This window comes from Ochotona princeps, chromosome 7, assembly GCF_030435755.1.
Source record: "Ochotona princeps isolate mOchPri1 chromosome 7, mOchPri1.hap1, whole genome shotgun sequence".
NCBI classification, from domain to species: Eukaryota; Metazoa; Chordata; class Mammalia; order Lagomorpha; family Ochotonidae; genus Ochotona; species Ochotona princeps.
The window spans coordinates 54,432,471-54,446,272 of NC_080838.1; the positions used below are offsets into that span (position 1 = coordinate 54,432,471).

Genomic DNA, 13,802 nt, shown 5'->3' on the forward strand with positions numbered 1-13,802 from the left:
AAAGTCAAGAATTATTTTTGGTGAGAATAAAGCATCTTAAAAAACAGGCCGATGTTCCCATGACACTGACTTGGCATATACCATGTCATGCGTTATGCACCAGACACCAAAATTCAGCTGACTTCACCACCTTAGAGTGCTACGTTGTGTTCCTCAACATTAATAGAAAAACCGAAAGCAAAGTTTTTCAGAGATCAGAGCTGTCACTCTCTATTTCGTTAGCAATTACTCTTTCTGAAATCTACTTGGAACTACCGTGAACCAAATGCTTAAAGGACTTTTCTTAAAGCAGCCTTTCTTTTTAGTAGTACCGTGAGGTAAGCTGGAGTGGATGCAACAGAGAAACAAGGACATTTCTAGTTTACATGCAAGCAAGCTCCAGTTCTCAAATACATAAACCTGCAAATAGAAGATTAAAGTCTCTCTTATTTCCTTCCTGCTATGAACTATATAATTTAAAGGGTTTTTTTTTTTTTTTACAATCCCTTTATCTATTTATTCCTCCAGTCTATTTCTACCAAACACCAATAACAAAGTGAACAGAGCAGTATTCGATATTACCTCCTGGAACCTTACTGCCTATCTGTGATACAGATAAGCAATAAGTGAATTACGGAATGTATAACCCAGCAAGATGGTCCCATTATTTATACACATTACAGTAAAATCTGCAAGGCAATTCAACCTAATTCACACATGCTTGAACCCTCATTCTTTAAACGACCGGAAAAACAAAACAAAAGAAAACAAAGACAAAACAGCTCACAGGTCTGTTTTTGACCAAAGGCGAAGGTAATAATAATAATAATAAATACATGACGATTTAAATATGAACTATGCACAAGACAAAGGAACCATCTTTGTCCTACCCAGATTCAGGAAGAGGGTGCTTATTTACCCATCTTGTTGGCCCAGAGTCTGCAGCTCCGTGGTCTGTAAATTATGGTGAAGGAATACATTCTTCCTGCTGTACATATGTAAGGAGATGGGCCCTCTCGGTGGCTGCCCAAATCTGCCCGTGAAGACTGAGGGCTGGCGGGCTCCCCCAGAGGGGTCCTTTGGTTTCTCTAAGAAGGAGGTGAACCCTTCAGACTTGGCAATGGGCTTCAGAGGGCTCTGCCCGACGGCGGAACATGTAACCTCCGACATGGGCACGTCAAAAGTTCCTTTTGAGTGTTTCATCACATCAGCTAGTTCCTTGTCCTTCCAGAAAGTATTGAGACATAAGCTTGAGAGCTGATAGGCTTTGTTTGGGTAGGGGCTGGGCTGGTCGGCTGCTGAATACTTAAAACGGTCCTCGGTGGGAGTATGCATTGCTTTTCTGTCCCTTGTGCTGAGGCTTTGGCTCACAATTCGACTTCGACATGTAACCTAGGATAAGACACAGAGAGGAAAACATCTCTTTTAAAGGAAAATTTTAAAAGCACATCCAAAGTACAAGCATGGAAGTCTGGAGTGAAGCAAGGGTTTAGGGTGGGAGTTTGGTCTGGCAGTTACAGCATGCTGGGGAGGTCTGCACCAGTGCCAGAGAGCCTCAAGACCAATCGCAGCTCCCCCTCTAGATTTTGCTTTCTGCTGTTGCAGTCTTGGAGGTCGCAGGTGAAGGATCTAGGTCCAACCACACACTGAAAATATAGATTTTTTTCTTTTTGTTTCCCTCAAACTCTTTAAATGCCGTCTCTTGCTACTCTTCTGTATGAATGCAGACCAAGCAGTCTCTATGCTCATGCGCCAATCAGTTCACAGTATTTAGGCATGTAATGAATATTCTGCAAATTAAGTTTGTGTGTGATAACAATACATAATAGGTATGAAGCATGTAGCATATTTCAGTTATTCTGCTAACGGTCCTTTATATTCAGTCCTCATGAGTTTTCTATGGTAATTACTGGAAAAACAGCACCATTTGTTTGTAAGCTACAGTTAGTACGGGAGAGTTGCTCAGCTTATTAATTGGCAGGTCGTACCTTCTCCCAGTATTTCCATGGGAACTTTCAAAACATGTATCACTATTTATAAGATGAATTTCTAGATTATCATTACTAGAATGAATCTCTGCATTCTCTTCTGACATACCACAGCCTACTAAGGGTATAGTTAGTTGCAAGTGTTCCATCACCCAGGTCTTGTCTTGCTTCATGCCTGCCTACCATCCTTTCTTTTCTGGTGTTGGCAGTAAACTGTCCTTGTCTTTTCAACGACTGTTGTTTTCCTATTTTAACTTTTGCATAGATTTTCAGTAGAAGTTGCCATACTAATAAACAAATAGATAAAGCACTCCGTGGCTCCTGCATTGTAGCAGAACAGGCAAAACCAATGCTTGCAATGATGGCATGCCACATGAGCCCTGGCTTGTCTCCCAGCTGCTCCACTCCTAATTCATCTCTCTGCTAAAGGCCTGGTAAAAGTAGGGCCTGGGGAGGCTCCGCAGAAGCTCCTGGCTCTGCCCTGGTCATTTCTGCCACTTGAGGGAGATTAGTAACAAACAGATTTTTTTTAAAAGGGTGCATTGTAAAACTGATGAGCTGCCTTAAAAGGAAGAAATATTTTTGATTCAATTATCAATGTGTGGGAACTTTTCTTATAGCTCTCTTCTTGAATTTTTCCCCAATATTTTTGGTTTTAGATGCACTTAGAAGTATGAGCCTGTATTTTCTATTTATTTCTGTGACCTTACATAACATATTTATATAACTGTTGAATTCGTTACCAAAAACATCGATGCTTAATATCTGCAGCCAAGTGAGGCAGCTCATGAGTGCTGCTTGTAAAATATTGTGGAACTTTGTTTTGTGGGAAGTGACATTAGTAATGACAATGCCAGTGGTGCGTTTTTATTGATACTGTTTTTTACATGATCAGGCATACACATTTATCATGGTGATCTTTTCCATTTTTGGTTCTACAAATGTTGCCCAGAGACTTTACTTGAACAAAGCTATCTTGATGACAACAACAAAGTCATTATAACATAACACGATCAAAAGACTTTGGAATTACTTGTTAAGTGACAATCTCATCCTTTAGAATATCAAGCACTTTGATCAATTTTCATTCGAGTTGATAAAAGGGAAGTTATTTTATTCAAAATATTCACGTATGTTTAAATTCACTGCCATATATCAGTTCCCCAGAACACTGTCTCTCAGGTAGACACTTCTGAGGAACCCATTAGGGATTATTTCCTCATCAAAGAGTAAGGTGGCATTAAGAAATCGGAGCTGGGAAGAGGGGAAAATTTAATTATATGAATTTAAATTTTTTCCATTAATCTTATAGGGAGATTGAAAGCAGAATGGGTCTTCATAGTCATTTGCATCTGAGCCAAGTGATTGGAAGTACTCTTACATTTGTCACTGGAAACTGGTAGACAAGTCACTTCAGCCTTAGAAGAATAGCCTTTTCATTTTCTTTTTCTTCCTCTCTTCCTTTCTTCCTCACTCCCAGCCTCCCTCTCTCCCTCCCTCTCTCTTTCTTTCTCTCTCTCTCTTTGTCTCTTTTTTTTTCTTAATTTTCAGAGTGAAATTCTTGGAGAGGAATTTAGTCGAGAGCTGTTAATTGTCACTTTTTCATCAACTGAGGAAATGAAGACGTAATTCCTAAAGGTGCTTGTGTTTCAGGCCAAGGAAAGTAATAGTAGGAAACACATCATAGCATCTGCTACGTTAACTATTGCACTTATGTGTCTAATGCATTACAGGACAATTTGGTATAATGAAAAAAGCACTGAACTCTTAACCATAAGATTCTCATATTGGTTGTGTCACTCTGGACATGTGTGACCTTGCATAAATATATAGAGAGAATCTTCAGTTTCATGGGCCTGTTGAATGAGATGAATAAATATAACTTTTTTTATTTTTCTGTTTTTAGTAAAAAGCAGTTGTTCAGAAGAAGTGAGAGAGATTATTCCACCCCAAAGCTTAATTTTCAAATAGCTACAACAGTCAGGGTCAGCAGAGACTACCAGGACACAGAAAATCCATCCAAGTTGCCAATGGGAAGGCAGGAACCACTCACATTGTACTTGGGCCATCACCTGCTAACCACCAGGAGCATTAGCAAGAAACCTTAGTAGAAGTGAACTATAGTGAGACCTGCTGCTGGCGACTCCAGAATGCACTGCAGTCATCCAAAGCAGCAGTTCAAGACCCAGCACCGCAACATCTACAGCAACACAGTAGAATTCAGATTCCGAAAAATTCTAAATAGTGCTAAATACATTTCTAGCTCTAAAACGCTCATTTTCATTTTATTTTACATATTTTGGAACATATTTAGACAACACAGGAAAAATCTGCTTAGTAAATACATTAAGATGTTTTTACTACATGTATTTTTGGATTTGGTTGCATTGGCCCATAGAAATTAAATAATTTCCCCATCATGATGTTAATTGATGTTAATTCTTTGTGAAACTTTTGGAATTTTGTTCCTGAAATGAATTTTGTCTAGCCACATCTTTCTCAAAATCAGAACTATGTACTGAAACTCATGTAATGATGTTAGTTTGGCACAACTTGGTTACCAAGGTGCTACATTGTTATCTACACATGGAGTTCATACAAAAGAATAAAAGGGTGAGGGAATAGTGAATTCTTTGCTTTTGTTCATATTACAATAAAATCAGTTGCCTAAGTGTAATAGTTTAAAAATTGCTTTTTATGAAATTATTGAATGTATCACTATTCAATATATTAAATCAATTAATGTCTTAATTAATTAATATATTGAATATATTAAGTACAAAAATATTTAAATCTATAAAGAAGTGTTAGGTGTAAATCCATATTTTCCTTTCCTGTACTGTTAAGTTTGATCAATAATTGTGTTAAAGTGTGTGCTAATATCTAACCTAAACAAAATATCATGTATTATTATTATTATTATTGTATGATACAGTTCCATAGGCTCCTGGTATTTCCCTTATCTCCGCCCCAATTTCCCCCTAACCTAGTTCCCCTATATCATTACTAAAGTATAGTTCTTCACACACAGTCATATGTCCATCATTGCAGGCATGGACAATTGCAGAGAGTCCAGCATCCTATTGTCAAGACATAGTAAACAGTTTCATTGTAAGTCCATCTTTGTCTGGAAGTAGAAATGCATACTACATTATATCTTCACATCTGGATATGTTAGTCTCCATTTCACAGCTACTGTACATCCCCTCAAATGAAGTCAAAATATGAAATCAACAACAGAAAGAAAAATAGAAATTTACAATGCCATGAAGTTAAATAACATGTTACTAGATATGGCAGTCTCCATAGAACTTTGCTTACAGATCTTTTTTTCTCTTTCAAATGTGAGAAAAGATCAAAACTACAGGCCAGCATACTTTTCAACACTCTTGAACGATGAGTTTATATTCAATTCCCCCATGATATTTTCAACATAATCTTGAACTTCACTATTATTTCTTTTTTATCCACAAAAGCTGAGTCTTCCCTGTACACTTCCCTCGGGGCTCTTCAATATCCTTTTCTCTCTTGATCTTTGTAAATTCTCTTAAACTAAGATAAAATTAACACTGTCAAATATTTTAATTGTATTTAAAATGAAACCTTTTTTACACAGTCCACTTCCCACAGAAACACACCTTTAATGAACTTCTCTTGCACTATTTTTAGCAGGGAATGTTCTATAACGATCAAATGAAATTTGGACTTTCATTGCAATTTGAAACTACACAGTGAAACCATTCATTACAAGACTCTGTCACATTATTTTCTAATCTAGTTTATTTTATTAAATTTGTAGCTGACTTAAATCAGAGCCTATCAAAAATGCTCAGTATTAGCTGAATAAATTCCAAAGACACCAGTCCAACAATGACAGAATTTATATTACTGACATAATTTATTTGTCTTTATAAAATTACAAGTAAGCCTTGAGTGTTCTACAAGCAAAACAAATAATCTTTACATATTAAAAAGAAGTGACAAGGTGATGGTGAGGATTCTACTTATAAGATCCATTTGTCTGATACCTGGCTTTGAAGGGATATAGAATTTGGAGTGATTGCTACGTATTTGAAATTAATACAGTTTCTTTATGATGTATAATTTTTAGAGTTTAAAAAAATTCCATTTTCTTAGATATTATTTACAACAATAGTTATGGTTTGATTAACATATATATAATGTGTAAAAATCCTTGTTTTGTTTCACACATTAGAATTTTGATGTCTTATTTATTTTCATATATTTACATATATTTATATAGCTCACATACACAGGTTTAAGAACATAATATTTCACATTCTACACTTTCTCCTTGCCTCTTCACCGTCCTCGGTCCTCCTTTCTTGTCTATATTTCTTTTCATTTTTGCTTTTACTTTCAATTTACTTTATAGTGAGAGGTTATACTCTCCTCATTCAATCAAAGGAAACATAAGAGTTCAAATTATTTTAATCAAGCCAGACTTCACAAAGCACTGTAAAAATAGTCTTAGAAGTAACATTTTTTCCTATAAATAAGAAATGGAGGAAACACGGTTAAAACTACTTAAAAAGTAAAAGTCCGTTTTGATTTTTGCCACATAAAGTGTTTGTGTGAAGCAAATGGGTACACCCGAAATGTGCCTCCTTGTCAGCCACAACCATTCAAGTGTCGATGTAGACTCAAGCCGTATTTATTAAATATAGCAGATTGCCCTTTTCCTGTCAGTGCTTGGAAACAGGATTCCTAAAGCAGCTGTGAATAGCAGAATGTATCTCTGTGGAAGGTTTTGGCGCCATTGCTGCATCTGTTTGTATTCTTAGATGTGGAATCTGTTTTCAGTGATAAAGAAGGTTTTTGTAAAGGTCTGAGAAACACTCCACTACAGAGAGATTGTAAACAGAAGCTGTTACTGCTTTGCAAACAGGAAGCCCTGTAATAAGCTCAAGTAATAACCAAAAAGAAACATTCAAAGTTTTTCCCAACTGAACCTGTATCTTTCAGATTGCAGAAATTACCAAGAGGTGTGGAACAGAGAAAATTGTCTGGAGTTAAATTACTTCTTCTGGCTCAACCTCACTCCTAAACCCTTTGGGGGATATGAAAGTTTCCTGGGGGGCCTTTAGGACTCAACCAGGGATTAAAGGACGTGCACAAGATAAGCAAGGTTAAATGTCAATACTGGTGCAGAACGGAAAGTTCCCCAAAGAGAAAACGCACAGAAAAATGAGAACAGAATCAGGTTTTCCACAAGCTACCAGGCACATTCTTCACCATTTTGTTTATGACCAGATCAAATTAACTAGAATAGAATGAAATGTTGTGGAACATCAAGATGTTGCTCTAAAATTAATATGTGTGTGTGTGTGTGTGTGTGTGTGTGTGTGTGTCTGAATGTGCAAAGGCTCAATTGCATTATTCTAACTAGTTTAGCATTTAGCATTTAGGTTTTGATAGAAATAGGGGAAGGGTGATGCTGCTCAATACAGAGGAAAAAAAAAAAAACAAAAAAAAAAAAAAGAAAAAAGTTTCTCCACAATTGCTTTCTCAGAAAAAGATGATTGCTACATGAGAAGAATTAGTAAGGGCATGAGCTAAATTTATATGACAAAATGAAATGAACAGGAAGTAATTTTTGGCTTGTAGAGGAATGCACAAAAACAAGCAATTCTATGGCTTGCCAGATAAACAAGATGAAAATGTATCCTCCTGTATCAACATCCAGATGCTCACTACCTAGCACATATTAGAGCAGGAAATATTTCCTGGAAATGAATAGCATTCAGATACAATCTAAACAAAACTATATTCAAAAATGTGCAAATAATTCTTAGGCTTCTTAGCCAATTACTATGGGTAGAAATATTGATACATATCATTATTATCTATTTATTGTTCTTGATTTCTGGTTCTTACTAATATGATTAATATGTGGACACTAATCTCAGATTATTTCTTTTTTCAGATTTATTTATTTTTTATTGCAAAGTCAGATATGCAGAGAGGAGGAGACAGAGAGGAAGATCTTCTGTCCAATGCTTCACTCCCCAAATAACAGCCAGTGCTGCACCGATCCGATGCCAGCAGCCAGGAACTTCTTCCAGGTCTCCCATATGGATGCAAAGTCCCAAGGCTTTGGGCCGTCCTCGACTGCCTTCCCAGGCCACAAGCAGGGAGCAGGATGGGAAGCGGGGCAGCTGGGATCAGAACTGGTCAGCCCATGTGGGATCCTGGCGTGTTCAAGGCAAGGACTTTTAGCTGCTAGGGCACTGCACTGGACCCCAGATTATTTCTAATGTATGAGTAGTTTCACCAAGTGAGTTCCTAAAAGTAAGATATCATATTCCTGACCTTAGAGATTTTACCTAATCTAATATGATAAAGAGTGAAATAAAAATATAGAAATTTTACCCTGATTTTTCATAATTTTACTTCAGTAATGTGCAATAGAATCCTCTTCAGAGACTAAGTTTGATTCGCTAAAGGAAAAGAGAATGTTATTTGATACATAATGTAGTTTGGGTTGTACTACAAATTACAAATAGAGTATGTCATCTTTAGTTCATTTTAAAGTGCTTTCACAATAATTATCCTTCTTTATTTTCTAAATGTTTTCCTGTAAGTTTGTAATTTGAAAGTCGAGACCCTTAATGATAACTGACTTAGAATAACTTAATTGGTAACATAGATTATAAATCACATATTAGTTTGATTCTTTGTATGTCAAAACCAGATGCACATATCCAACTGTTTTCATACTAAAATTCATGCTCTTATCCATTTCTAAAGACTTGTTATATTAATATATAATTATATTAAATTAGTATGTGGTATTATTCATTCTGAATTTAGTTAATTAATTAAATACAGAAGCTTACAACAAATCGCTACAGTTCACTTTGACAGGTATAACTTTTTGAGAATGTTAGTCCACAGATATAGTTAGAGAATAAAAGAAAGTTCTGTGTTCTACATCACAGTAGAATGGTTCTATTCATGTATTTTTCAAACTTTTGTTGAGAAACTGAGGGCCCGGGCTGGATTCCTTTACTGAAAAGCCATCTCGCTTATGAATGGAAGCTGTGAACACAATGATCCATTTGAAGGTATCTTCTTTAAACGTAGTCTCCTTTTGCCACATCAGGGCTCACTTTATCCAAACTCTTGGTACCAATGTTTAGACAAGAGTGTTGGCTGCTAAGAGTGAGACAGGGCATGCATTTTCATGGACTATTACTACTGTACAATACCAGCTATCCTTTGTGTCAATTTGTTTTTGTCAGCTTGGGCTAATGAAGCATCTGTTCATGGCATCAAGAGAATGTTTGCCACAGAATTTGTCTAGCCAGATCCCACTGAGGAAGAAACATTCACCAGCGGCATCAGTGGTGGCAGCCAGGAGGGACAACATCATTACTGAGGTACTGGAGAGTGTGTGCTGCATTCTAGAATCGTCCCTCTTTAATGAGAATAATGCCAATCTGACATTGTGTATGCTCATATTGCTAGGGATGGTCTGCTGGCCAGCACCTCCTGGGTGGCTCATATGCTCTCCTCCTAAGCATCCAGTCCTGCATCCATGAGGTTCTTGGCCTAAGCAGAATGGCCATCTAGTCCTCAATGGTTGGATGCTGAGATATTTTACAAGAATATGTTGATCTGGAATATAATTTTCCTGCAAGGAGCATAAAACCACTTTGTCTACACCAGGCAAGGTGAGCTAGTCTGATCTTCATGTCGGTCAGGGCCTACTCCACATACCAGCTGCTCCTCGGACTATTTGGAGGCCAGTGGGTTCTGCTTCTTCCTCAGGTAAGTCCTAGTAATGGCAGTCATCAATTAATTGTCTTTATTTACGGCAGGCAGGGGTCATCACTAAATCATCTCTCTTGGTCATGATATGTACCAAAGAGCAGCCACACTCTTAAGAAAAGCAGTGTATGTCAATGAAATAATGCCCATTATACAGCTCCTTTCCAGCCAGTGCCCAGGCTGGGCCACCACAGAAGATAGGATTAGGCCTCAGAAACACCCCATGCTTGATTTTCACTCTGAGAAATAAACCAGCAGTGCATCTTCATAACATTTTTGGCTCAACGTTGGGGTGGCCATAAATAATGTTGAGCCACAGTAGCACATGATACAAAATCCTCAGAAGGGGTTAACTGTTGGATTTGCTTTGCAATCTTTTTACCCTTTGGGAAATCTGAAATATGTAACCTATAGATGCTATTACACATGGCTCTCGGGTCTCAGTTTCTGGAACTGTGACTATACCACATTGTAACTCCACTTTTCTCTCCAATCTCTGTCCAGTAACCAACCCCTGTAACTCCTCCCTCACCCTGCCTTGAGCACTGTAATGGATTTAGACTGTACCTTCTTAGTCCATCAACCAATGAAAAACGGGGGGGGGGGGGGAAGACAGTTCATCGTGGTAGAAATATAAAGAATTGAACATCTGAGGGAGGTGCCTGCTACACCTGCTGATCGTGGTTCTTGAGACCAGGTAACAACAAATGCTTCACTTTCTTTCCCACGTTAGAGCTGAAGATGACAGAGTCCATGTTGAATTTCTGATAATAATTTTTCACTCTCTGAACTTTTTAACTCCAAATTGAAATGCACATTTGTGCAGGATGGAGCCAATATCACCTAAAAACATTATTGTTCTATTATAACTGTGACAGTGTCTATGGGTAAGCCAGTAGGGTTTTCAGAGTGAGTGTCCTTCTAGGTCAGGATGTAAATTAGTTCCACTTCGTTCCTCAGTGAAGCTAATGTACTTCGTGAGAATTAGAAAGTCACTGTATGATAGCCAAATGTATTGGGAAGAGGACTTCCTCATTTCCACATCATCATATAAAGCATGTGTGGTTGAGGCCATTTTCATCATTGAAGATACATTGTATTCAGTCTAGTAGCAAGCACAAGAGGGTATGCCCCTATGAATCAGATTAGTCTGGCATGGTAGAGCTGGAATGACTCTAGATAAAAGCTAATATTGTAGCTTTGAAAAGCTACAATAAAGAAATGGGATTGCTCTCACAACAAAGAAAGGACAAATGTTTGAAAAGATAGATATATCCTCAGTCTGATTGGAATATTATCTGATGTATCAAAAGTTCACATGGTACTGCATTACTATTGCTACATATCAACAAGAAAATTTTAATAAAGAAATATGGAGGGCCCAGTGCAGTGGTCTAGCAACTAAAGTCCTTGCCTTGAATGAGACAGGGTCCCATGTGGGTGCCGGTTCTAATCCTGGAGGCCCTGCTTCCAATCCAGCTCTCTGCTTGCGGCCTGGGAAAACAGTCGAGGACGGCCCAAAGCCTTGGGACCCTGCACCTGCGTGGGAGACCCGGAACAAGCTCTTGGCTCCTGGCTTCAGATCAGCTCTGCTCTGGCCGTTTTGGTTACTTGGGGAGTGAATCATCAGATGGAAGATTTTCCTCTCTGTCTCTCCTCTTCTCTGTATATCTGACTTTGCAATAAAAGTAAATAAACCTTTTTTAAGGGGACACCACAACTGGGATGAGGCTCCCACCAAGGAGTGTATGTGCTGGAATGGGGGCTGTGTTCTATCTAGGAAACAGTTGCAGTCACCCGAGGCACTAGTGTGGGCTGGGATTGGATGCACCAGGCCGGTTCAGATCCCAATACCATCTGGAGTTATGGAGAACCAGGGTTGATGTGGGACTGACTAGGCTGGGTCTCATTCCTCTTCTGAACCATGTGTGAACTGTATGTGGGTATGGACGAGCCATGGCCGGGCTGAAACATCCAACAACAGGAACCAGAATGGGGTGAAAGCCAGCCAGGAAAAACCACTGTTCCTGCTAGGACAGGAGGTGAACTGAGTAGGGCTGGCTCAAGAACCCCCTGGCAAGCGCAAAATCTGGCATTGGGAGGGGTTCTGATGGAGGAGCCTGGGCAACTCCTCTGGCAGGACACAGTCCCTGCAGGTAAGCGCAAGAAGCATGATAGGAAACAGCCCAGAATAGGCCATGGAAAGTTTCCCACTGGCATGCATTCAGCATGGGTCAGGAGCAGATCAGGCTGAATCAGTTCATGTCACCCACTGGCAAATCCGATCGCCAGACCAGAGTGTGGGATGGGCCGGGTTTGGTTGCGACAAAACCAGTACACATTATGGAATGCCAGGGCGTGGTTGCCTGTACTGGATATGAATGCAGCACCCATCCAGCACACGTGAAATCCAGGAAGGAAGGGGCAGAGCTGGCGGGGGGATTAAGGGGCTGGTCCCCTCGCCGGTCAGCTACTCCCACTGGAGAGTGTGGGCTGGGATAGAGACAGACCCGACTAAGCAAGGCTATAACACCTGTGCGCTGCATGTGGACTAGATCAGGGCCGCAGCATCAGCTGGCAGAAGCTGGCACAGGGGACTAATTCTGTCGAGTCAAATCACAGGACCACCTAAAGAGTGCATAAACCGGGACAGAGAGACCTGGGAGGGAAAAGTGGGTTCCCCCTTCCTGAATCACTATTCCCATAGGAGGGCATGAAAACTAGGACGGGGACTGGGATGACTAGATAGAGAGGCACTCAACAACATCTGTGAGGGCTGGATGGTTGAGTTGGTTAGATAGAACTAAGCTTTAATACCCATTGACGGGTACCAGAGCCAAATGGGATGGTGGACAGACGGGTCTTCTGCTACACATACTGGCAAACCAGGGTGGGGGGCGGGCTTGGTGGGGGTTAATGTGGGTCGCCCCGACTAGGCTGCAGCTCCTACTGGTTGATGTAAGGGCCGAACCAGACTGGACTGCAACACCCATTGGTTCCAGTGCAACTCGGGACTGAAAACAGAACCAACCCAGCAGTTGCAACCACCAGCTGATCGGGGTGATGGACTGTGCCGGGCCCTGTGCTTGCTAGAACATACAAAAAACTAATCTGGGAATACCTCAAAGTATCTTTGGAGATCTCCCCAATCGAACTGCTGGACTCAGAACTCTAACCAAGGAAAGACAGAAGACAGAACGGGACAGTCATTCATCTCAGCTATATGTTGGCAGCAAATTATGGGGCAAACGGAGACTTTATGATGGACCATATCAATCAGTGGACGACCTCATCGAGCGAAATGGGCAGCGATTCATAACTAGAGAACTATTAACACCACTTGGGCACATATCTCGGAGCATGCCCCATATCCGGGACTTGGGGTGGGCGGGAAACCGGGTGGGGCTTCTCCCTCAATGTCCCCCTTTACCTCAGATGCAGGATGGAAACAATATGGGCATAATGGCATTGCCCACTTTCCTATCCCCCTGAACCTATTTTTTCCTTTTTTCTTTTTTTTTTCTTTTTCCTTTAACTGTAATTAACTATGTAAAGATTGTCAACAACAATACAATAATAAAAAAAAAACTATGGAAATGATAAAGTACAAAATGAATGACTTAAGAAAATGGACATAGGGAATGAATAATTACTGTAATTGTAGCTTACTTCATCTCCTCTCTGCCTCAAAAAGACTGTCAAAGTAATTTGTTAGCATTAAAGTGGTATTGACTGAAGGATGTATTATTCTCACTTGATGTTCTTACATTCATCAACCACTTTTTGGAAAATAGTGTTTTTTATTTGAACTTCAATGTATTATAAACCTTCAGCCATTCTCAAAGTAATAAAAATTTTCTCAAGATTGTCTTCAAAGTGAATTTTACAGTTGCCAGCTATTTTGTATTGCATTTAATTTCTTTCTAAAACAAATACAAATTTTATGGTATGATCCATTGGCATTTAAGAAACTTGAGGGAGTGTACCTAGGCATTGCTGTGACAAGAACAAAAGCTGATATTTTCTCCTGGGTTGTTTGGT

General features: G+C 39.4%; 1 protein-coding gene across 1 annotated transcript in view; it reads right to left on the minus strand.

Annotated features, from left to right (window-relative positions):
* Positions 1-521: 521 nt before the first annotated feature.
* The window catches only part of CCSER1 (coiled-coil serine rich protein 1), a 1,128,290-nt gene continuing 1,115,009 nt past the window's right edge, over positions 522-13,802 (minus strand). Inside the window, exon 11 of the mRNA XM_004590570.2 lies at positions 522-1,371. Coding sequence (XP_004590627.2) covers positions 895-1,371 — 477 coding nt within the window. The 3' untranslated portion in view covers positions 522-894. The remainder of the gene's footprint in view (positions 1,372-13,802) is intronic.